Source organism: Lagenorhynchus albirostris, chromosome 1 (genome assembly GCF_949774975.1).
Source record: "Lagenorhynchus albirostris chromosome 1, mLagAlb1.1, whole genome shotgun sequence".
NCBI classification, from domain to species: domain Eukaryota; kingdom Metazoa; phylum Chordata; class Mammalia; order Artiodactyla; family Delphinidae; genus Lagenorhynchus; species Lagenorhynchus albirostris.
Genome location: NC_083095.1, coordinates 26,260,149 through 26,283,145, shown reverse-complemented (window position 1 = coordinate 26,283,145; position 22,997 = coordinate 26,260,149). Strand labels below are relative to the sequence as shown.

The 22,997-nt window shown below is 51.6% G+C and overlaps 1 protein-coding gene across 2 annotated transcripts in view; it reads left to right on the top strand.

Annotated features, from left to right (window-relative positions):
* The window catches only part of ESRRB (estrogen related receptor beta), a 170,576-nt gene extending 158,130 nt beyond the window's left edge, over nt 1–12,446 (top strand). For both annotated transcript variants that reach the window (XM_060131692.1, XM_060131619.1), the window contains 2 exons: nt 6,380–6,649; nt 12,202–12,446. In XM_060131692.1, the coding sequence (XP_059987675.1) occupies nt 6,380–6,649; nt 12,202–12,446 (515 nt within the window). The remainder of the gene's footprint in view (nt 1–6,379; nt 6,650–12,201) is intronic.
* Nucleotides 12,447–22,997: the final 10,551 nt, after the last annotated feature.

Genomic DNA, 22,997 nt, shown 5'->3' with positions numbered 1-22,997 from the left:
AGCAGTAGAACCTCCCTCACTGGGTTGCTGGGAGGACCTGGCCCTGCACAGAGTGGGCACCTGATAAACGGCAGAGACTGTGACCATGGTCGTTGTCATTGCTAATAGTATTAAAAGCCTCCTTTCACATCATCATTTCTCCTTGTCCAAAGCTGAATTCTTTTTGCTTAAAAAATAAACATAGGGGCTCATTTGTCTGTCTCAAATGCTAATTTGCCTATTTTGCATACATTTGCATGCTGAATTATTTGGGCCTGACCTTCTAGTGTTTAAGGTAAAATTAATTAATAGGGTCTCCTGCTACTGCATGTAAACCTCATATTAAGGGTGATGACATAATCCAGTGCCTGATATAGTTAAACTAATTGACTTAATCCCATCTCAGATTAGATGGAAAACTTATCTGAAGACCTGGTCAGAGAATGAGAAAGAGAATGAGAAACAGGGCAGGTTGAGTAGGAAGCCAGGGCCCCACCCTGGGACTTTTGTCAGCAACTGTCCGTCTTGGTCCCTGGACAGACAGAAGGACTGGCTTGGCTTCTTTAGACGCTCAGGTTAGAGCTCTGGAGAGGAGCCCAAGCCGCTGCCCTGAATTAAGCACAGGATACCACATTTCATGCGTCAGTATTGTCTAATCCAGAGCCTGGCACACAGAGGGTGCTTCCTACTTGCTTTTGCATGCATTTATTGAGTACTAAATGTATGTAAACTCTCTTGCTAGGAGTTGTGGCCCATCTAAAGAATTAGATTAATTGCTGCCCTAAGGGTCTCATTTGGGAATAAGTTAGATAATTTAAAAAAACAAAACAAAAACCTTTTTTCATGGAAAATTTCAAACAAAGGTAGACCAAAGAGTATGATGAACCTCCCCATTACCCTGCTTCAACAGTTATCCCCTCAACGGCCAATCTTGTTTCCTCTCTACCCACCCATTTCCCACCTCCTGTATCTCAGACGTGAGAAGGCAGATGCTTAGTTAGACTGCAGCAGGAAGAACCACAGGATGGAGTGCAGAGGCAGGAGGGATGCCAAGGGCTTGGGGGGGGAGAGTAGAACAAGAGTGAGGCCTTCAGGATTGATGGGCAAGTGGCCATGGAAGAAAAGTCCAGAGGGACATTAAGTGCTGTGCACAGAAGCGGACATATTCATGCAGGCACTGAGTGGCCAGCTTAGCCGGAAGGAAGGCTCATTTGAGCACGAACTCATTCCCAGCACTCCCCTCCCTTTTCCCCGTATTACTGAGCACACAGGATACTTTTGCAAGGGTGAGTTCCGTGGGAAAGCTGGGGCTGCTTGTGATTCCCCCAGAGCAGCAGCCACTCCTTCGTTTGAGTCAGTCTGAAGTCGCCCACCCCAGCACAGGCTTCTCCCTTGAGTTGAATTTTCCAAGTATTGGGCTGCCCAGAGAACAAGCCCAAGTCTTTAGAGTGTCCGCCTCTTATTCCCCATGAGCGAGAGATTAGAACAAGAGGCAACAAACGTTCACAGGCAGTGGGTATCACTTGATGAATTGCAGCCTGCAGGTGTTATTAGGTGTTACCCTCCCAGCCCAGGCAGCCCCGAGGGTGCCCCAGCCAGGACAGCCTCCTCCAGCTGGCCCTGCCCAGCCCAGGCTGACACGTGCACGGCCTCTGCAGGGGACCCCCCCAGGGGCCTCCTAGCGGAGGGTCCCTCAGAGACCCTGCTACCAGGAAGCCACTGTCTGGCTCACACTGGGGAGAGAAGAACACCAGCGGCCGATGAAATATGGGCTGACGAGTGACAGCAGCTGTGTCTGGAGTGGCCTCAGATCCTATAATTACATCTCCCTTTATTACCTCTGCTAATGGCCCTCCAGGTCGACAGAAACGATAATAAATTAACAGATTATGAACTCCACTTGCCACAAATTATGTGCTCTTTTTTTTTTTTTTAAATTCTAGAAGCTCATGCTGTCAAATCACTGGGGGATGGGGGCTTGGGAAGAGCCCGAATGTTATTAGATCAGTTGGTGCAGATAAAGCAACTTTCCGGGGGCAGCAGAGCTCAAGGTGGGAGAGGTGGGAGTAGGCAGCCAGCTGGGAGAGCCCCAGGGGCACGGGCCACACGTAGCCTCTCCCAGCAGCCCCTCTGCCCCAGAATTGCTGATCAGTTGATGGAGGAGACTCAGCCCAGCACAGGAACGCAGACGTGAAGGGTGCATTGCTGAAGGGCAGGGAGGAGTGCTTCAGCTCCTTTGTTTGGGTTTAATAAAAGAAAGAATATGTGCTTCCAGTAAAGATGTGGCAGAGGGGTGGAAGTGATGTGTTCCAAATACCCATCTTTCTTAAGCCTCATTCTGGGAATTTGTGTATGTGTATAGCCACTGTGTGTGTGTCCCCTCCCTGCCATCGTTCATACTATAACACTGCTTTACACTCTGCTTTTTTCATTTAGTTATATGAAATAGTAGCATTTACTATATGCTAAGTCATGTTCTAAGCGGTCCACACGTTAGCTCATTTAATCCAAACAACCCAATGAGGTAAGTACTATTATTATTCCCATTTTACAGATGAGGAAACTGGGGCACAGAAAACGTGCCCAGGGTCACAGCCAGTGGTCAGCAGAGCTAGGATTCCAACAGACAGGCTGGCTCTGGCATCTGTGCCCTTCATAGTTAACATCTCTCTTGGGCAGTGAGTATCTTTCTACATCCACATTCATGGTTCTTCCTTATTCTCTCTAGTGGCTTCTACTGTTCCATTCACCCAGCTAATAATTACATTTTATTACATTTATATAGTAAGTACATATAGTACATTGGTTACATTCACGTTGTAGCCTGCTTTGGGTCGTTACAAACAGATCTAACAAACAGCCTTTTCACATTTATCTTTTTATGTTTATGCATACTTTTCTTTCTAGGAGAAATTCCTAGCGGTGAGATTGCTAGGTTGAAGGGAGAATGCCTTTTGTGTTATGCTTGATTTAATGTCACTTCTTCAACACGGACAGGTTCAAAAGCCAAAACGAGACAAAAACGCGTAGGCAGAACTCTCACCTCCATCCCCATCCCCTCCCCCTCCTTTCTCCTAGAGATAATTTTTATTTCTCATTTTTCCTTCTTGTGTTTCTTTTGTCAAACATTAGAGAATATTTGAGCTATTTCAAATATTAGAAAATATCCAATATTTCCCCCCTGACCTTGCACAAAACCAAGCAGCCTCTGTCTGCTGTGCAGCACTTTGGGGTGTGCACCTGGATTTTCAAAGCTATTTCTAGATCCTTCTGAAGAAGCTCAAGGAAGAAGAGAAGAGTCAGGGACTGAGTCACTCCTCAAACCAGCCTAGCAAGGGGTGTGCACACAGGCCTCAGGACACCCTCAGGTGGTGGTCCCACATCCCCAAGTTGCTCCATCCCCCCCTCCACCGCACCCTCTGCCACCGACCTGCCCTGTAGGCCTGCCTCTGACTCAGGCATGATAAGCAAAGGCAGCTAAATCCGGACTCATGTCTAGAGGACTAAGAGGGTCCATCTGTGTTCTTCTGGCCCATCTTCTCGTCACCCAGGAGTCGAGGCCCGGTGGCATCTGTCCATTCTTGCCTCTGTGCCAGGAATGTTTGTGGGGCCCCTTTGCACCAGGCTGGGCACTTGGCAGTGGGGCTCGGAAGGTGAGCGGCTTGGTGCCCGTGCTCCCGGGAGCCCGGGGCACAGGAGTGACTGCGGTCCGTGCAGACACACCCCTTCAGGGTGTGTCTGGGCTTCACACCTTCAGGGCTCCACCTTCAGGGCTCCACCTCGCCCCTCAGAGCTCAGCCCCAAAGTCTCCTCTTCTGCAGAGTCCCCAGGACTCTCTCATTTGGGCCACATTCCCCCATTGCATGTTCTCAGCCCTTCATCTCACTGGAGCTCTTCTTACAGCTGTAACCTCATGGGGACACGCCGTCACTTGGGGTGTGGCTTTCCCTCTTGACTGAGCTCTGGAAGGCAGGGATCGGCTCTGGTTCCAGCTGGCCATTCTGTCCCTGGTGTCTGGCACAGGGCCTGGCACTTAGTAGGTGCTCAGAAAGTATGTGGGGCGTGAACGAGGGGGCAGAGCGTGTTGCCCATGTTCTCCTAGCCCTGAGCCTCTCGTGAATCTTTTGTCTTTCGTTTCCAGAAGCCTAGCTCCTACCTCACCCTCCCTCTCTGCCACCTTCCAGTTCAATTGTCTATTAATTTTGCCCCGTCCACCTCCTGCATCTTCCCTCACAGTCTGTCTGCCTTCAGACCCGCAACCCCAGTGCAGTCCCACAAGTCCCTACGTACACACACACCCCGTGCTGGCTGATTGCTATCTGTTAATTAATGTCGCCCCAGGCCTCTCCTGCTCAGAGGCCCGATAAGGGAAATTGGATGTCCATTTCTATCTATCTTTCATTACCACCCGGCTCTCCCTGCCACCACGGGCAGCCCACACCCGCTCCCACTCTGGGATCTGGACGACAACACACGAGCACCTGACCCCTCTGTGCCACAGCCTCTCCCCCGAGAAGACGCATCAATCCACGCTCACCCCGTGTCGGCAGTATAATCGCTCCAGCTCTGTGGGCGATCACCGGGGATGCCAGCAACCGGGTGGTGATCCCAGGTCCGGGTTGTACAGATCGGCCTGCGAACTGTGATAGTCAGACTAAAAAGGGTGTTTACTGGGAAAGGGGTACCTGCTGAGCGAAGGGGGGCTTCCTCCCTTGGATGCCCCTTACAGTTGGACATTGGTTGTTGCGCTGGTTGGAAAACAGGGAGGGACAGTGGCTCTTAGAGACAGAGGACAGCAGATGGGGGTGAAATAGACTCCAAGAGAACCCAGAGGGATGGGCCAATCCAGAGGCTTGGGACCGCCCCGGGCCTCCAGTCTGGGGGCGGGGGAGAAGAATCACATCAATAGCGTGCTAACAACAACAACAACAACAGTAATAGTACCTACCTTCCTCGTTCACGTGTACTGAGCACCAGTTGTGTGCAGGGGGAGGTGTTAGGTGCTTCCCGCGGCCATCTCTTTTCATCCTCACCGCACCCTGAGTCAGAACACTGCATCTAAGTGGGGTTAGGTTCTAGGCCAGCAAGTAAAGAGTCCTACATAAGCAAAATTACCCGTGGAGCTCCCTTCATTTCAGTTGTCCGTGACGGGTGCATAGTGCAATGGCTTTGTGGATACCTTTCCTTTTTGGTACATCGGGTGTGGTCAGTCGTGGCACCCATCACTGAGTTTCTGGTTGAAGTTACTGCCTTGTGTTTAGTGACCAAGATATTTGAAAATCAACTCTCCTCCTCCCTCCCTGCTTCCCTCGCTCTCCCTTCCTTCCTTCCTTTTTTTTTCTTTCTCTTAAATCAAGATGTTCATTGACTTTACCTAAGTTAAGTGCATATATAATACAGTTCCAGTGCGTCATTCTCATTTTGCAGATGAAGACTTTCTTCTCATCATTAATAATAATAGTAAGAGCTCAGTAAATGTACGTTTTGTAATCATGGTCTCATTTAGACCTCACAGTGACTCTCTGAAGCAGGCACTACTGTTATACCCATTTCACAGATGGGGAAGCTGAGGTTTGGGGAAGTAGCACAGCTCTTACAAGGTCAGCCTACAGGTAGTAAATGCAGAGTCGGGATTCAAGCCCAGGCAACCTTCAGAGCACCCTGAACAAGACAGTGTCATAACTCTGGAGCCGCCCCTGCCCCCATCCTTCTTTCACTCTGAACTCAGCCTCCTTGCTAGTAGGGAGGGGGAAACGCCCCTGATCCAAGCTCACAGAATACAGGACTGCTTGGGTCATTGTTAGGTGGAGAGTGATGGCCAGGCCAGTGGGGGTCTGACCTCTGGGAGGACAGGCTGCCTGTGAGAAAGTGCCCCCTGACCCTGGGCGCTCTTGAGCTCTTAGCAGCCCCAGGCTGTGGTCACTGGCTGGGAACAGCTGATTCCTCCTCCTTCCTGGTTGGGCCCCTGGGTCTCGGCACAGCTGAGACTCTGCGTTGAGGTCAGGCGTCACTCGAAAGCACTACAGCCTCCCCTGCACTGAGCAGAGAGGGGGATATGGAAACTCCTCTGAGTGGAAGGCACCCTATACTGCCACCTCCTGATTCTACGATGAATTCAATAACTCCTTAAATTACAAATGCATTTCATTCATCAAAAAGCCTCTCTGCACATTCGGAAAATGCCATAGAACTAACAATAATAATGATAATAACAACCGTCAACATTGACTGAGCTCTTGCTTTGTTAAGTCTTTTCCATGAATTCCATGTCTGACTCATTCACCAAGGGAAGGACAATGAGACCAGCAGGTAAAAGGGAGGGGCAGGGTCCAGAGGTTCCCCACCAGCGCCAGGGAGGCCCCCTGACCTCCGCTGCCCTGCTTGCGCCCTCTTCCTGCAGGCTTCTCCAGCCTCTCTCTGGGGGACCAGATGAGTCTGCTGCAGAGTGCCTGGATGGAGATCCTCATCCTGGGCATCGTGTACCGCTCGCTGCCCTACGACGACAAGCTGGTGTACGCTGAGGACTACATCATGGACGAGGAGCGCTCCCGCCTCGCGGGCCTGCTGGAGCTCTACCGGGCCATCCTACAGCTGGTGCGCAGGTACAAGAAGCTCAAGGTGGAGAAGGAGGAGTTTGTGACGCTCAAGGCCCTGGCCCTGGCCAACTCAGGTACGGGCGGGTGTGGGGCGTCCAGGGGGAGCTCCAGGAGGTCTTCTGGGCCTGGGGAGCACAGCTCTGGGGCCTGTGAGCAGGACCTCTGTAAGGGGCAGGAATGGTGTGAGGACGCCAGAGCTTCTTGTCACCAAAGATTGTGCAAGGGGTGGCCTGGAGTCGAAGAGATGGTGATGGAGGCTGGCACTGGCTGAGTATTTCCTAAGGCCTTGATTTGCAGGGCATCCTGCTGGGCCCTTGCCGTGAAGATCAGCACAGGGTTAAGGGCACAGATTTTAGAGGCAGGTTGCTAAGAGTCAAGTCCTGCTCCTGCCACTTGGGCAAGTCTGTGCCGCACTTCACTCTGTGCCTCAGTTTCTTCATCAGTAAAATGGGAACAACAAACAGTCCAGAAGACTATGGAAGGGATTTATTTATATATAGTTATGCTCACGCTATGCTTGGCATATAATAAGTACTCAGTGTGTTAAATCAATTAGCCATGAACTGATTTCATCTTACAGTCAACCCTATGAGCAAAGTTATTATTTTAACCCCATTTTACAAATGGGGAAACTGGGGCTTGGAAAGGTGAAGCAAATTGCCCAGGGTCACCCAGTTAAAGAGTGTCAGACAGAGCTAGGACCCAAACCAAGGTCCTCTGATTCCAAAGTCAACTCCAAGCTTATACACAGTCCTTGAATCTCCCACTCAAATTGCTCAGGCCCAAGAGAGAAAACTTTCCTGGCATTAAAAAGGAGGCTTCACTCCATTTCTTTTAGCGCCCACCAACTTCTAGCTAGACTACCTGGGGAGAGGGACCGGGCATTGGTAACTCAGGTGAGTGAGCTTCAATGTAACCTGTGTCCACACTCTGCAGGTACCAGGCCAGGTGCAGGGGTTGTGGTGGGGATTGCAGAAGAAGGAGAAAGGCAGGGTCCCTGTCCTAAAGAGAGAGTGTCAGGCACGCAGACACATAATTCTGCTGCTGGGCACATGCAGTGGTCAATTGCTCAGATCTCAGTCAAGTTCAAAGTGGACCCAAGTTCAAATTCTAGCTCTGATACTTCGTAGCAGTGTGACCTTGGGCAAGTTGGCAACCTTCCTTAGCTCTGTCCTGTGTGTAAAGTTGGGATGTCCCCATCCCTCCTCCAAGCACTTTTTTAAATGATTGACTGAAGATAACATGCTTAGCCCAGTGCCTGGCCTAGAGGAAATGTTCAATAAATATTAATTATTATCATTATTATTAATATTAGCGAAAACAAGTGTTATCAGTGTATGGAAGAGAGAGAGCTGGTTGCAGATGGAGACAGTACAAATAGGGGAACCAGCCAGTTTGCTTAATGCTGTCACACTTTCACTGGAAGTTCCATGTCCTGGGAAACCTCAATCCCTGTAAAACTGAGACAGTTGGTCCCCTAACAAATGGCTTCACAGAGAATACAGGGGATGCTGTCACTGTCCCACTCAGACCCCCTTTACTGGGTTAGTGCATCCGTGCCCCAGCTGCTGAATTTTGCTGCTGATAGCACACAACTGCCCCCTTCGCCAGAGACCTACCCTCACCTGCCTTGCTTGGAGGGTTACATATCCAACCCCCCGCCCCCTTCTCACCTTCAGCCAAAAGCGGACCCACACAGGGGAACCAAAGGCTGGACCCCCGGAGTGGGATCAGGCGCAAGCCAGGCTGCGTGCATCCTTACCGTGCTTGCCCCGCCCTCGCCCTATCCCGCCTCCTTACCTTCCTTTCTCCTGAAAGCACACTCGCCACAAATCCCATGCACCCGAGCCCCCATCTCAGGCTCTGCTTCCAGGGAATATGACCTAATAGACAGAAGGAAGCTTTTTTTTTTAGTTCAAATCCCTTTTATTAAAAAACTAATGCAAAAAAAGAGTTAAACATCTTACATACTTCTGTAGAGACCATTTACACACACCTTGATTCCAAAATTGTAACGTAGTCTGTTAGAGAATGCTAACGCTGTTGGTTTCTTTCTGGTACAGTTTCAGATTGACAGAATAACTGAGCAGATAGTATATAGAGTTCCATACACCATCCCACCTTCATTCCCCAGCCCCTGTACACAATTCCCATTAACATCTTGCGTTAGTCTGGTAATTTGTTGCAATTAATGAGCCAATTTTTTTTTTTTTTAATCTGACGGCTTTTTTTTTTTTTTTTTAGTTTCGTTTATTTATTTATTTATTTTGGCTGCGTTGGGTCTTCATTGCTGCGCGCTGGCTTTCTTTAGTTGCAGCGAGCGGAGGCTGCTCTTTGTTGTGGCGCGCGGGCTTCTCACTGCAGTGGCTTCTCTTGTTGCAGAGCAGGCTCTAGGTGCGCGGGCTTCAGTGGTTGTGGCACACGGGCTTAGTTGCTCCGCGGCATGGCAATCTTCCCAGACCAAGGCTCGAACCCATGTCCCCTGCATTGGCAGGCGGATTCTTAACCACTGAGCCAGCATGGAAGCCCAATGAGCCAATACTGATACACTATTATTAACAAAAGTCCACAGTTGCCTTCAGAGCTTACTCTTTGTGTTGTCTGGTTCTATCAGTTTTGACAAATGCACAACGACAAATCCCCATCATCACATATCATGCAGAAGAGTTTCACACCGTCACAGTTCCCTGCGCTCTCCTGTTCCAAGGGAAGCATTGTCATCAGCGGTTGTAGAGGGGCTGGGGGTTTGGGTGGGCCAAGGAGGAGAGGGAACCAGTGAAATCAGAGGACACAGGGCAAGCACAGCGAGATGCAGCAAGGCTGCCCAGACCCTGGAGGGCACCTTCTGGATGTTGGACTCTCCTGACCACTTCTCACAAGACCCGGAGCTCACGCTTGCCCAGGCCAGGAGAGGAACGTGAGGAGGTAGGAGGCCACTCAGCTGTTGCCTCCACCCACTCCTCAACGCCAAGCTTTCAGAGGACTCTTTAGCTCTGCCAGCTGCTCTGGCCTTAGATCTCAATACATACAGACATGCACGCATGCACATGCGCACACACAGACATACACACATACAAATATAAAACACCTGAGGACCGACGGAGCCCGGCAGGAGCTGCCGCTAGCATCAAGCTTTGCCGGAGTAGGTGCTTTGCCATGAGAGACAAAGTGCCAGGAACCTGGACTTCTTGCCCCAGTGGCATTTACCAGGCCATCCTGCAGCTCTTTGCAGGTTCAAGAGCTCCAAGTGGAAAAAGAGGAGTTTGTGATGCCTCAGGCCTTGGCTGTGTCATGGAGCGATCAGATGCAGGCAGGAAACAAAGAACAGGCCTGTTTGGAGGTTAGGCTAGAAGAGCTGTTGGTGTCAGAGCAGAGGCTCCAGGACTCTGAAGGGAGTGGGGTGGAATAGGGTCAGTATAGGGAGCCGTGAAAGGTTGTGGAGGAGCCACCTGTCCCCAGCAGCGAGGTAGGACAGTCACCCAGGCAGACAGCGTGTTAGCTGGAGGAGAGACAGGGGCTAGGAGATCACTGGAGTGGTGCTGGTGGCAGCCCCGAGGGCCACCACGGGTGCCACTGCGGAGGCTGAGTGGGCGGTAGCAGGTCAGAGGCTTTGGCCCCAAACCACGCCCCCTCGGAGCCTGCTGGCTGTCTTTCACCCCACCTCCCGGCCTCTCCAAGGCTCCCTGACAGCAGAAAAAATTCATAGCCATTGATTTTGTAATTAACAGTTTATCAATGCCATCGATACAGACTCGCTGATGGATTGCAAAGGAATTAATCTTCCAATGTTATTTTATTTCAGTTTTGGTCGAAGGCAGCTGCCAGTTTTGGCCTCCTTGGGGAGCGTGGGGTGGTGGGGAGAGGAAACCGGCAGGAAGGAAAGGAATCTGGATGGCCAGGTCCCAGCCTTACAGGGACTAGTGCATCTTGGCTGCACGCTCTGGAATCAGCCAAGAGTGTAGGAATGGAGCCACGCTTCATCCCCAGCTGGCAAAGGAAGAGTCCTCACCGCCTTGGTAACAAGGAGCAGAAAAATGTGGAGGAGTCTTAGGTATGGGGCCGGCCCTGCAAGAGTACTCTCCTGCAGTCTGAGTTTTCACGGTAATGATAATAACAACATTTATTAGTGCCTGATGACGTGCTAGTTCATTTAACCCTCACCACTGCCCTGTGAGGTAGGCACTCTCATTTGCTCCATTTCACAGACAGGAAACAATCTCAGAGAGCCTACGTAACTTGGCCAAAGTCACACAGCGTCTGAGACGCCAGAGTCTTACCCACCTCATTCTACTGCTATTCTCCTAAGAAAAAGAGACAGGACCCTTGGAGGCATGGGCTGAGTACGGATCCAAAATGTCAGAGGGAATTACTGGGCTTAGCCAGTTGGTACAACTGCCCTTGGCAGTCTGGTATCTAAACCAACCCAGCATGCAAAGGAATTGCCCTGCTCTTTTTTTTGAAGAATTCAGGAAACTTGCCCAGTCTTCCTTGACAACCCACCCAGAGCTTCGAGTTCCCTTGATTCACATGCACCCATCCCCTCCCACCTTTGGCAGGCCCTGGGGGCTGCAGTTCAGGCACATCGGCAGAGGGCTGGTTATTTTCCCCGAGGCCATGAAGTGGGTTCTACTTTGCTTCTGCTCAGACCCAGCCGTCAGCAGGCACCTCCCTGCCCCTCTGGGATTTAGGTAAATTTCATTTGAAGTTCATGGCCTGAGCCCGAAGGCTTCCCCGGGATTCTGTAGAACTCCCAAGAGCATCTTCCATCACTGTGCCCCATGTGTCCAGCCATGCTATCTTAGTCCCCCCATATCCCCCACCGCATGGCACGCAGACACAGAGCTCAGCCCCTTTATCGGTGTATGTATACTGTAACAGCTATTTTGTAAGGTTAGTGAATGCGCTGAAGACTTGAGCTGGTGCCTGGCGGCAGCAGTAACAATAATAATCATGATGAAGGTCGTCACGGTCATGACGGTTATGTTGGTGGCGATGGCGATGATGATGAAGGTGATGGTGGTGGTGGTATTGATGATTGACGGTGACGATGGTGGTGAAAAGATGATGATGGTGATGGTGTTAATGATGATGCTGGTGGTGGTGGTGATGGTGATGATGACACCACTAGCTGGGCACTTATTTTGTGACAAGTACTGTTTTAAGCCCTTGATCTATATTAACTCACTTAACCTCTTGAGGTGTAGGTATGGCTATTATCTCTTCAAAAATTAGGACGATGAGGCACAGAGAAATTAAATAACTTGTCTAAAGTCACAGAGCTAGCAGGTGAGGGACGCAAGATTACAATTCCACCAGTTTGGGTCCAGAGTCCACCTGGCACCTGCAGGACAATGACAGGTCTGCTCGTGTTTAAGCCCTTCAGGGTCTCCACTGCCACCTCTTGGTGGGTTCTCAAGAAAAGTCCTCCATGGATACAGATCTCTCCTTGGGTGTGAACCACAGCTCCGTCATTGGCCTCTGTGACTTCAGACTGGCTCCTTAACCTCTCTGAGCCTGGGTTTCTCTCTCTGGCTCCAAAGCAGAGATCAAGGACCCCGGGGTGGCCCCCACGCCCAGGGCAGTGCTCTCCGGCCACGCCCGCTGATGCTCTGCCTTGTGTCCACAGATTCCATGTACATCGAGGATCTGGAGGCGGTCCAGAAGCTGCAGGACCTGCTGCATGAGGCGCTGCAGGACTACGAGCTGAGCCAGCGCCACGAGGAGCCGCGGAGGACGGGCAAGTTGCTGCTGACGCTGCCCCTGCTTCGGCAGACGGCTGCCAAGGCCGTGCAGCACTTCCACAGCCTCAAACTGCAAGGCAAGGTGCCCATGCACAAACTCTTCCTGGAGATGCTGGAGGCCAAGGTCTGATGGCCTGGCCCAAGGACCGAGTCCCGCCCAAGGACAGACAAACCGACGGGGAGACCTCCACAGCCACCAGCCTCAACATTCAAGTCCTGTATCATGGCCGCGAGCAGTCCCAGAGGAAGGGGCTCCTGGCCTCCTGGCCGTGTGCAGAGCCCTGGGTGCTCTGGGGTAGGGAACGGGGATGGGAGGGCAGGGCGCGGGGCTCATCTGTAACTGGCTTTTTCTTTGGTATGTTTTTCCTCCGCCACGGGCAACGCTGAGGCCTGGGCCAGAGCTGACTCCCCTGAGGCTGGAGACCACCGAGGAAGTGCCCCCTCTCCCTGCCAAATCACCAAGAGGCAGCACTAGCAGAACACACTTCCTAACCCCATGCCCGACCCCTGTCCTCTGTCCATGGCCTGCGTGGGCAGTGCTTAGCGCCCAGCATACCCAAGTGGGGTACCTTCTGGAGGTTTCCCTCTCCCAGAGTGCAGTTAACTTTCTTGCAGGGGTGCTGCCTACTCTGGGCTTCTGTGGGGCCCCTCAAGAGGCCCTACACCTTCCACAGTCCAGACGGCTCCCTCCCTCCATCCTTCCTCTAAGCTCCCAGGCCCGGCTCACCATCAGGAGAGTAGCGCCAGAACTCATGCGTTTCCCTGGTGACCCCACCCCTCGGTGCGCCCCCCGCCCGCCTGTCACCGTGGCCCCAGGGCCTGTCCTCCCCCTCTCTCCCCCAGGAGTCCTGCTGCTACTTCCTGCCCTACCTCAGAGCTCACTCCCACAGTGGGTTCAGCCAGCCAAGACCTCAGGGCCCGTGGGTGGGACTGGTGCTGGCTCAGAGAAGAGCAGGGGCCAGGCAACACTCCCCAGCGCTCCCCCTTCTTCTGGCTTCTCCCACTCCCCGGGGGCAGGTCCAGAGCAGCTAGGCCTTGGGAAGCGAGGGAGATGCAGGGGCCTGACCCCGTCTGAAGGCACCCTGGGCACTTGGTTCTGGCAGCCCTGGGAGGACCGGGTCAGGATGGTAGGGAGAGCCCAAACCAATCTTTGCCGAGCACAGAAAGGCCCAGAAGCAGAGATGAGCAGGCGGGGGAACCCTGAAGACAGAGGCTCGGTGGAGGTCACCAGCCCACCTGATCTTTCCTGGTATCCAGGGGCAGTGGACACCGAAGCCCCCTCCCCTGCATCCCAAGGGCTGGGTGAATCAGCGCCACAGGAGGGGTTGCTCCTGCCATCCTTGCCCTAAGGAGGTGTAGCGTAGCTCCCTGGTGCACTTAGAAGACCAGCTTTCTGGCAGGACAACCACTCCGGCGCCCCATCAGTCCTCCAGGCTGCCGTGTAAGGTGACAGCCACCCCAGTTCGCCCAGGACCGGTTCTGGCACTGGAAGTCCATTGCCCAGGAAACCCCTCAGGCCTGCCCAAATGGGGACAGTTGGTCACCCGTTTCTGCGAGTGGCTCTGAAAGTTTGTTCTCACCCACCTGTGGCAGGTCGGGGGCAGCCTTGAACATGCCATCCGGTGCTCACGGGGTTGGCTGAGGGCCGCTCAGGGGATCTCCTGAGGATGAACGGTTTTGAGCGTTATGGAGAAGCTGCTGCCAATCGGCTGCCTTCTAAAGCAGGGATAAGAGCATCCCCCCTGGGGCACATCCCTGGGGAATCCACACACATTCTAACCCGACCTCTAGTCACTTGGAGAGGCAGGCAGATCCCACCCACCCGTCGCTAGGACCAGGAGGCCAGGCGCCCTCCGCCACAGCCTCGCAGCTTTCCAAGGGAAGCGGCTACCGCTGGCTCCAGCTCTCCACCCCCAGACACCGCTCCTTCTGAACTTTTGCTGGGACGTGCTGAGGTCACCCCAGGCAGGAGGGTTGGCTAAATCCTAGCAGCTGCTCTCAGATACCTTCACATAGAAAATGTCAGGGGTTCCAAGAGACTTCACAGACCAGCAAAGTGTGCCCCCCCTCCCTTTTGCCACAGTCACTTGTCAGTCAGCATTGGGATGATCCGGGATGCTTCAGCCCTAGCTCTCTGCAGTCTCCAATCTGGGCGGACAGACGCACAGGTGCCTCTAAGGGACCAGGGGTAAAACCCAGGCCTAACTTAGCCACTGGGGACCATGCCATGAAGTCTGGACTAGGGAGATGGCACGGTGCGAGAACTTGGGATCTGCTGTGCGGGAGCCTCCCCTAGCCCCTCACTGTGCTGTGTGCTCGAGGAGGTGGGGCAGAGAGTCGCACCTCATCACCCCCGCTGTCTGTAGCGTCCCTGCTCAAGCATGAGGACCCAAGCTGTGAGCTGCGGCAGGGGCTTGTGCACAGCTGGCCTTTGCAGTCCATCTTTTCTAGAAAAAGCATCTCTGGCTAACAGTGCAACAACTGGTTTGCGGTGGGTGGGTGTTCTGTACGCAGGGCAGCTTCGCCTCGCCGGATCACACGCGTCTGCAAGTGTCCCGGCATCAGAGCCCCTTTAAAGCACAGAGGGGGCCGTGGTCCTGATGGCCTGGTGCTAACGAGATGGCTCCTCCTGCTGCTGCTGCTTTTACACTTAAAAAATGCCAACGGCGACAGGAAATGTATCGGTAATGATAAGAATTCTGTCCAATGGGAAAGGCCCTGATGTGTACTTGATGGATCCATTGGCGTTCAGAGAAAAAGTTCAGGAGCCAGCGTCTTAGTTGGAAGTCTAGCCAGCTTTGGGACCTCCCTGGGAAGGGGGGGTGCTGACTTAGTGGAAGACAGTGGAGCAAGGAGAGTTTAGGACACCCCATCCCCCCAAACAGAGCAAAACTGAAGTTTACCCACAAATCCGCTCTTCCTGGAAAATCTGTAAAGAGGAAATAGCCCTTCTCAGTTGTACTCTCATGATACAGGTCATTGAAATGAACCAAGAAATAAAATGAAGAAAATCCAACCATGGAGAAGGTGGTATTGGCTGGGCTTTGTTTGGTCCCCATGTCCCCACCCTTTCTAAAGATTCTAGGCTGGTTTCGTCTCACGTGAACCTTGATGAAGCTCCCGGTTTGGGCATAGGGGAAACTTCGGTGATTTCCCAGGGCACAATTTAAGAACCGAGTAGGAAGACCAGAGTAGGATGTTGGGTGGGAGGCCATGGCAGGGCCTTAGAGGAGCCGGAATCTGCACCCACCCCTGTGTCAGGGGTCTCCCTTCCCTCCAGACTCTCCCCTCCCCCTGCGCAGTTGGCGAAGGTGGAGGGGGGTTGTGGCGAGGGGAGGTAGTGACAAACTCGTGACCAGAAGACAGAGGGGCCCATGCCCACGGAAGAGCACCAAAGAAAAGCACTATGTGGAGATTGTTTTATTTTCTAATAATGATAATATGGCTGGAATGGCTTCTTAAGATGTATATATTTTTTAAAATGGCGGTCCCTCATTGCATCACCCACCTGTACGTACTTCCACCTCTGTATATGTTCTCCCAAACACCCTAGGATGCTTCCATCCGGGTCCCATGTATCTGGAATCTAATAAATAAGGAACGGGCTATCGGAGAGTTTCTTCACACATTATCTTTGCTGGCTGGCTGTCCCCTGGACAGCACTGCCCTCAGGTCTCAGGTTGATGCTAGAAGAGACCGTCAGGAGAACCACCTCAGCCTCAGAGTCCTCTGGGGATTCAAGTGAGCATTAAAATGTGTATTCAGCAGCAAAACTCAGGAACGTAACTTGAGCAGTGTGATACAGGTCTGAGAACCAGTTCTGCTTCTTTTCAGACTTTTAGTATTAATGGTGAGGCCCTTTATTATTTTCATTAATGTCAGAGAAATGGAGCATCAAGTATATGTGAACCAAAAACATTTCATTGCCTTAGGATTTTGAAATGCATCTGTGTATGCATGCACTTGATGCAGACAGTGCAGAAAGCCCACATGTTGTACCAGGACACACTAAGGACCTGTGAGAGGCAGAAGGGAGGACCTGAAAGAAATCGAGAAGACTGTATCAGGATTTTTTTTTTTGTTGCAAGTTAAAGACACCAGAGCTTATAAGGCTTACTGGGCTTATTGCCTTGGATATATGTGAAGTCTAAAAGTGGATCAGGCTTCAGGCAGGGTTTGATCCAGAGGTTCACAAAATCAGTAGGACTCTGGCTCTACATTTGTGATTCTCTCAGTTCTGCCCTCTTCTGTCTGTATGCTTTGTCCTCAAACTAGCCTCTTTCATAGTAGCAAGAAGGCTGCCAGATTTTTATTTAGCATCATGGGGAGAGAGAAAAAAATCTCTTCCCTACAACCATGGAAAATATCTGAGAGCGTCATTCCAAATCCTAGTGGCTTTTGTGCCTATCCATTAATGGACCACTGTGACCACCTGGGGGTGGGACCAGTCCCACACATCAGTCTAGCTGCTACACAAAAAGGGTTAGGTTGAAAGTCTAGGAGGTGACCAACCAATCATGATGCCCACAGAACCCACACACCTAGACGACTCAAGGTCTGGTCAACTTTCAGTGGGCTCTTTGTAGGTTTCCTGAAGCTCTTGGAAGAGAAGATCCACATGGCAGTCTTTGAACTCAATACCTAGCAAGTCTTGTGCAATTAATACATAAACTGTTTGTGGGAATGAAAGTACCTGGTCTGTGGATTATTTTAGGTAAATTCCCAATTCACCTACATCTGGTGCATGTGTACATGTGTGTACACAAACACACAGCTGGTATTCATGCTACTACCTTAAGAAAAAATAATTAGCAAAGAGTCAACCAGAGCATCATATAATGCAATCAAAATAGAAATTTTTATTGGACTCTATTTTAGGATTTTCTGTACCATGTCTTCGATTTGTCTAGATAATTGTGATCAGACTAGCTAATAGCTCATTTTTTCAAAGACTTGACCCTTATCCATTTCTTTATCTCTCTTTGTTCGTTCTCCAAATATTCCCCCCTTCATGTTAGCAAAAGAATTGAAACTTCAAAGAAAGGGGAAAAAACACAACTGAGGGCCATTCATTCATTCAACAAATATTTACTGAGGGTCTGCCCTGTGCCAGGGCAGAGAGACTAGACTATATCAGTAAAGAGAACAAGCACAGTCTCTGTCTTCATGGACACACAGTCTAGTGGGAGAAAGAGAGAGACGATGAGCACAATAAATAACCAGATTATATAGTTTGTTAGAATGTGATAAGTTCCATGAGGGGAAAAAAGCAGGATACAGGGGATCAAGAATGGGGGGTTGGGATATAATTTTAAAAGGAGGGACTTCCCTGGTGGTCTAGTGGTTAACACTCCATGCTCCCAATGCAGGGGGCCCGGGTTCAATCCCTGGTCAGGGAACTAGATCCAGCATGCTGCAACTAAAGATTCCACAGCTAAGACCCAGCGCAGCCAAATTAATTAATTAATTAAAAAACAATTTTTAGGGCTTCCCTGGTGGCGCAGTGGTTGAGAGTCCGCCTGCCGATACAGGGGACACGGGTTCGTGCCCCGGTCTGGGAGGATCCCACGTGCCGCGGAGCAGCTGGGCCCGTGAGCCATGGCCGCTGAGCCTGCGCGTCCGGAGCCTGTGCTCCGCAACGGGAGAGGCCACAACAGTGAGAGGCCCGCGTACCGCAAAAACAAACAAACAAAAATTTTTTAAAGGAGTGGTCAGAGCAGCCTCAATGAGACTGTTTCATTGAACAGTAAGTTGAAAAAGTGAGGGTCATGTGAGTGTCTGGAGGAAAAATTCTCCAAGTAGAGGGATCAGCCCGTACAAAGTCCCTGAGGTAGGAGTATGCCTGGTGCGTTCAGTGAACGTCAAGGGAACAAGTGTGGCCGAAGTGGAATCGGTAACGCGAGGGGGAGTGGGGAAATCACAAGGGGGCTTGAGGCCACAGTAAGTGTGGCTTTCACTTTAAGTGGAAGGTTTTGAATAAAGGAGTCCTATGATCTCATGTCTCAATGGGAGCCTTTGGCTGATGTGTTAATAACAGGCCATAGAAGGACAAGGATGGAAGCAGGAAGACCAATTAGGAGACCGCAGGTAAGGTGACAGTGGGTTAGACCGGGGTCAGGGAAGAGCAGGGGTTAAGAAGTGCTTGAGTCCTGGATCAGTTTCGAAACCACCAGGATCTGCTGATAGATTGGATATGGAATGTGAGGGAAAAAAGGAGACATATGGGATTTCAAAGATTTTGGCCCCAACAACTGGTCTAGGGTTGTCATTCACTGAGGTGGGAAGACTCAGAGAAGGCAGCTCTGGGAGCCAGAGGGGGGGAATCAACTGTGTTACGTTTGAGAAGCTATTGAAAGTCCAGAGGAGACACCAAGAAGACAGCAGGTGTGGGGCCTGTTAAATGGGGACCAGGGAATGAGAGCATCCCTAGAGAGCAGACGTTAGCACTGACCATCTTCAGCGGCTGTGGATTCCTTCTCACATCCAGCCAACAGCAGCCGTTGCTCTCTAAGCCAGTAAAGTAGATTCATCTTAGAAACACAGATTTTTGGATCAGAAGGGGCTTAGCAACTACCGTTTTATATCCCCATTTGACAGTTGTGAGAAATGAGAAATGAGCCTAAACTCTAACCTCACCCTTGATTCTCAAAAACAGTGCGGGGTGCTGGACTCAGGCATGCACAGCTGCTTGACTTGATTTAGACCAGAAGTTCTCAAATGGGGACGACTTTGTCCCCAGGGGTACACTGGCAATGTCTGGAGACATCTTTTGCTGTCACAAAGGGGGGCGCTACTGGCATCTAGTGGGTGGAGACCAGGCCCCACAACAAAGGATAATCTGACCTCAAATGCCAACAGCATTGAGGTTGAAAAACCCTAATTTACACACATTCTGGGCATTATCAAGGAAACCCCCCACTCTGAGTTCCAGGGAACAGAATTTGGGGGTGTCAACTCACCTTACCAAGCCCCTCCCACCACTAGATGCCACCTCTGCCTCACCTGGTCTCGCTCTGACCCCGACACATCTGTCGGGGGCAGACGTCCCACGCTCTACGTGAACGATTCCTACTTAGACTCGACCTAGCGGTACGAGGAGAGAGGGGTCCGGTACTGCAGTCAGGCTGATCTGGTTTCCTTTTACATGTAAACTTTTGGTTTGGGGAAGCAAGATCACACCTGTGGCTTCCTGTCTAGAAGAAGTGGAGAGCCTTGCTGGCAAACCCTGTGCTCCCTGTTTAAGGTGCTGAGAATGAAGGTGCCTCCACCTCCTCTAGGCCTCAAGTGACCCTCCCATGACTGTCCCTACAAGTTCAGCTCCATCTGTGAGTTTTTTCTGATCATTTCCCTCGCTGGCCTGGGATGGGCAGGGAACCTGGGGCTTAGCCTTTCAAAATCCCATGTCTGATGGTCAGATGCCAAGCCTTCTTCTCTACAGGAGACTTTTTTTTCCAATTTACTTTTTCCAGGAAGTTGGTCTCACTTCTGCAGTCATCCCCCCGTTCTCAGACCAAATGCCCAGCCCATCTGTGCAAAGATCCCATTGGCAGCTGTTTCAAGTCAAAGCGAGGGCACTGTGGCTCTCAGTTGGGTACTGAAGAGTCTCCCCACCTCCCCTGCAGAGAAGAAGGAACACCAGAGCCTCCCGTCACTTCCTCCCACACACGCACATGACAAGCCTACAGTCAAGCTTGGAGCAAGGCTGGGACAGGGGCTGGCATAAAGGAGAGAAGACTCCGGAGCAACCCATGGGCCACACGGACTGCACTAGACCCCGTTCTCAAGGCCCCTCATTAAATACACGTTCCAGGTAAAGCCGCAATACCACATTCAATGCCCAGCTGGTCCCTTCCAAAGAAACAACAGTCCAGCAACCACAAAATAACTAAAAGTGACTGTAGTCTTACCCTTAGCATACCCTTAACACCACCAGTGAGATGTTAAATTATCAATGTACAGCAAAGCTCCATCAGGAACCTCTTTTTACATCTCTCTCTCCCAGGCAGCACCTGCTCTTGGAAATCTCTCTTGTGCATCTCCATACTGTCCCAGCTCCCCCTAACTCAGTCTTCTGGGCGCCCCTTCTCAGCTGCCCCATCCCTGATTCGGCTCTTTGCTACCTAGATCAGCTCAGCCTCCCCAGCTTCTCTCCACTCTTCTGCACAAGCTAAAGAGGAGTTAGAAGCTGATCCAGGAAGCAAAATCTCTTCTTGAGCAGAGGGTGTGTGGTGGGGGCAGTAGAAGAAGACTGAAAACCTCACCACCTCGTATATTTTATTTTGCCTCTGATGCAAATTCACTTCACCCCCAAAGGAGCAGATGCTACCTGGAATCCCAGAGAGCTGCCCCGTACCTGCCCCGAGGCTCTGCCGTGCAGACTGCAGTCCCACAGAACCAGGACGTGCCCATCCAGTAACCCACCTCCAGGCTCAAAGGCTGGCAGTTGTTTTAGGGAAACACCCAGAAAGGCAAATCTTTTCCGATCCAGGATGTGCTGTCTCTTCCCAGTAAGCCCTCTTTTTCCTTGCTAATTCTAGTCACTTTGGCCTGCTCTCTTTACTCATTCATTCATCACCCGGCATGGGGCTAGATCTGGGGGTATGGTGAGGGCTCCTGATTTAGCAGAGAAGATAGACGGCGAACTAGCGGTTTATGAAGCCATCTTATCCAGGAGACTTTCAGCAACATATGGGCATGTGTAACACGGCAACCAACCTGGTGTTTGGGGGAGTGGGGTGTGTGCAAGTAACCATCTTTTGGGAGCAGGTGGAGGCTGAGACCTGTAGGAGAGGAGGAAGCCAGGTGAGCCTTGGGGAGAGAATTTCCAGAATAGAGAGAGGAGAGACACACACACACAGAGGATGACGTGCTCCAGGCTTGCTCAAGAAACTGGAAGAAGACCATTTGATTGGTTGGTCGGTGGCAGAGGGGTGGAAGAGGAGAGAAGGCTGGAAGTCAGAGGGGCCAGACTGCGTAGGGATTGGTCAGCCTTGTTGAGGACATTGCTCTCTATCCCAGAACAAATGGGAAAGCCTGGCAGAGTTTTAAAGAGGGAAGGGACATAGTCAGATCCGTCTCTCCCACCTAGAGATAGTGGGTCAAGCTTTCTGTCCTCCATGGACTGGCTCCGGTCATGAAGCACAGGTTTTGGGTTCAGACCGGCCTAGGCTCAGAAGTCCCTGCTCTGCCCTCACTGGCCAAGGCCAGGCCCCTCCCTTTCCATCTGCACAATGGAGCTTACCATACCCTGTAAAGATGCTAACAAGTTACATATTCGTGGGACCCCAGCTACATCCCAGACACTTTACACGTATTATCCCATTCGTTCCTCATGATGCGTGTGTGACACGAATGCTGCTGTCTTCCTTTGATGGGTGACTAAAGCTCAGAAAGGTTAACCAACTTGCATAAGGTCACAGAGCTCAAATGTGAATCCAGATCTGTATGAGTTCAATTAAACTCTCTTCTCTTAACCACCACACCATATTTCAGACTAATTATTTAAGGGCCAGGCACCTAGTAGGCACTCAGCAAGTGTCCGTTCCTTTCCCAGATCTCCTCCCACAGCAGGGGGCCACGTGGCCTCACAGGAGGCACCCCAAGCCACAGATGTCTGCTCCCACCCCTGCCAGGGCCAGCTCGCCGCCCATCCAGGTCAGCTCATGTGCACGACCGCCAAGGGGCCTCTGGAGGGGGTCTTGCTGTGCCAGTTAAGTGACTTTACCCAAAGTCATGCCCCTTGCAGGTAGCTGGGGTGACGCCGCTGGCCTTCAGACCACATTACTGGGGACAAAATTCCGGGATCTCCATACCTTATTCTTACCCACTTGTCTTTGAAAAATTTCAGCCTTGCCTCATGGGCCAATATTGTGATGACATTTCTGTCATCATCTGAAAGGTCCCTGGATGGAAGGCATAGACTCATTAAGAGGAAAAGCCTCAGTTATATGCTACCAGAGGTCAGAGCTTAGATAGAAGGGATCCTCTGTCCCCATATAAAACACGGAGGATCGTAGGGTACCCTGGGAGGTGGAGGTAGACAGGGATGCCTGGCGCAGGTATTTTGTGTCCCTCAAACCATGTCTGGTAGGTGGTTGGTTCTGCCTAAGGTCACTTTCTTAGTCACAGGTCTCCTGCAGAGTGGACATGGGGAGGGGGTACGAGTGTCCAGCACAGAGGAGGGGATGGGCGATCCCTGCCTGTCCCTGGCCAGGTCCTATGCCCTCTTCATCCTACGGCATGTGTAACCCCCTGCTCCACACTGAGATCACTACCATGAGGGTGGGGTGGGTGTGGGGAGTGAGTAGGAGGCCAGTAGAGGAGAGGGACCTGAGACAGATGTGAAAAGCTCACCAACAGGAAAAGAGAGAGAGAGAATTTGACTCAGAGGCAATGTGCCTGGAAGGAGACAAAGCTCCCCCAGCTTCCTCTGGAAATTGCTTTGTTTAAAATGCAAAGTGCAGATGTGTTTAGATGACATCTTAGCATCCATCACCCTATGCAAATACAGACCCTGGGGAAGAGGAGCCCCTGTAAGTCACTCGGATCCCCTAATCGAGTGCGTGTGGTGACGGCAGGCCACGGGAGCAGCACAAGGGTGGGTGACAGCTCACCACCCAGGAGAGGGGCTGGATAAGGGGGTGGGAGGAGGGAGCCCAGCCCTGGGCGTGGGGTCGGGGTG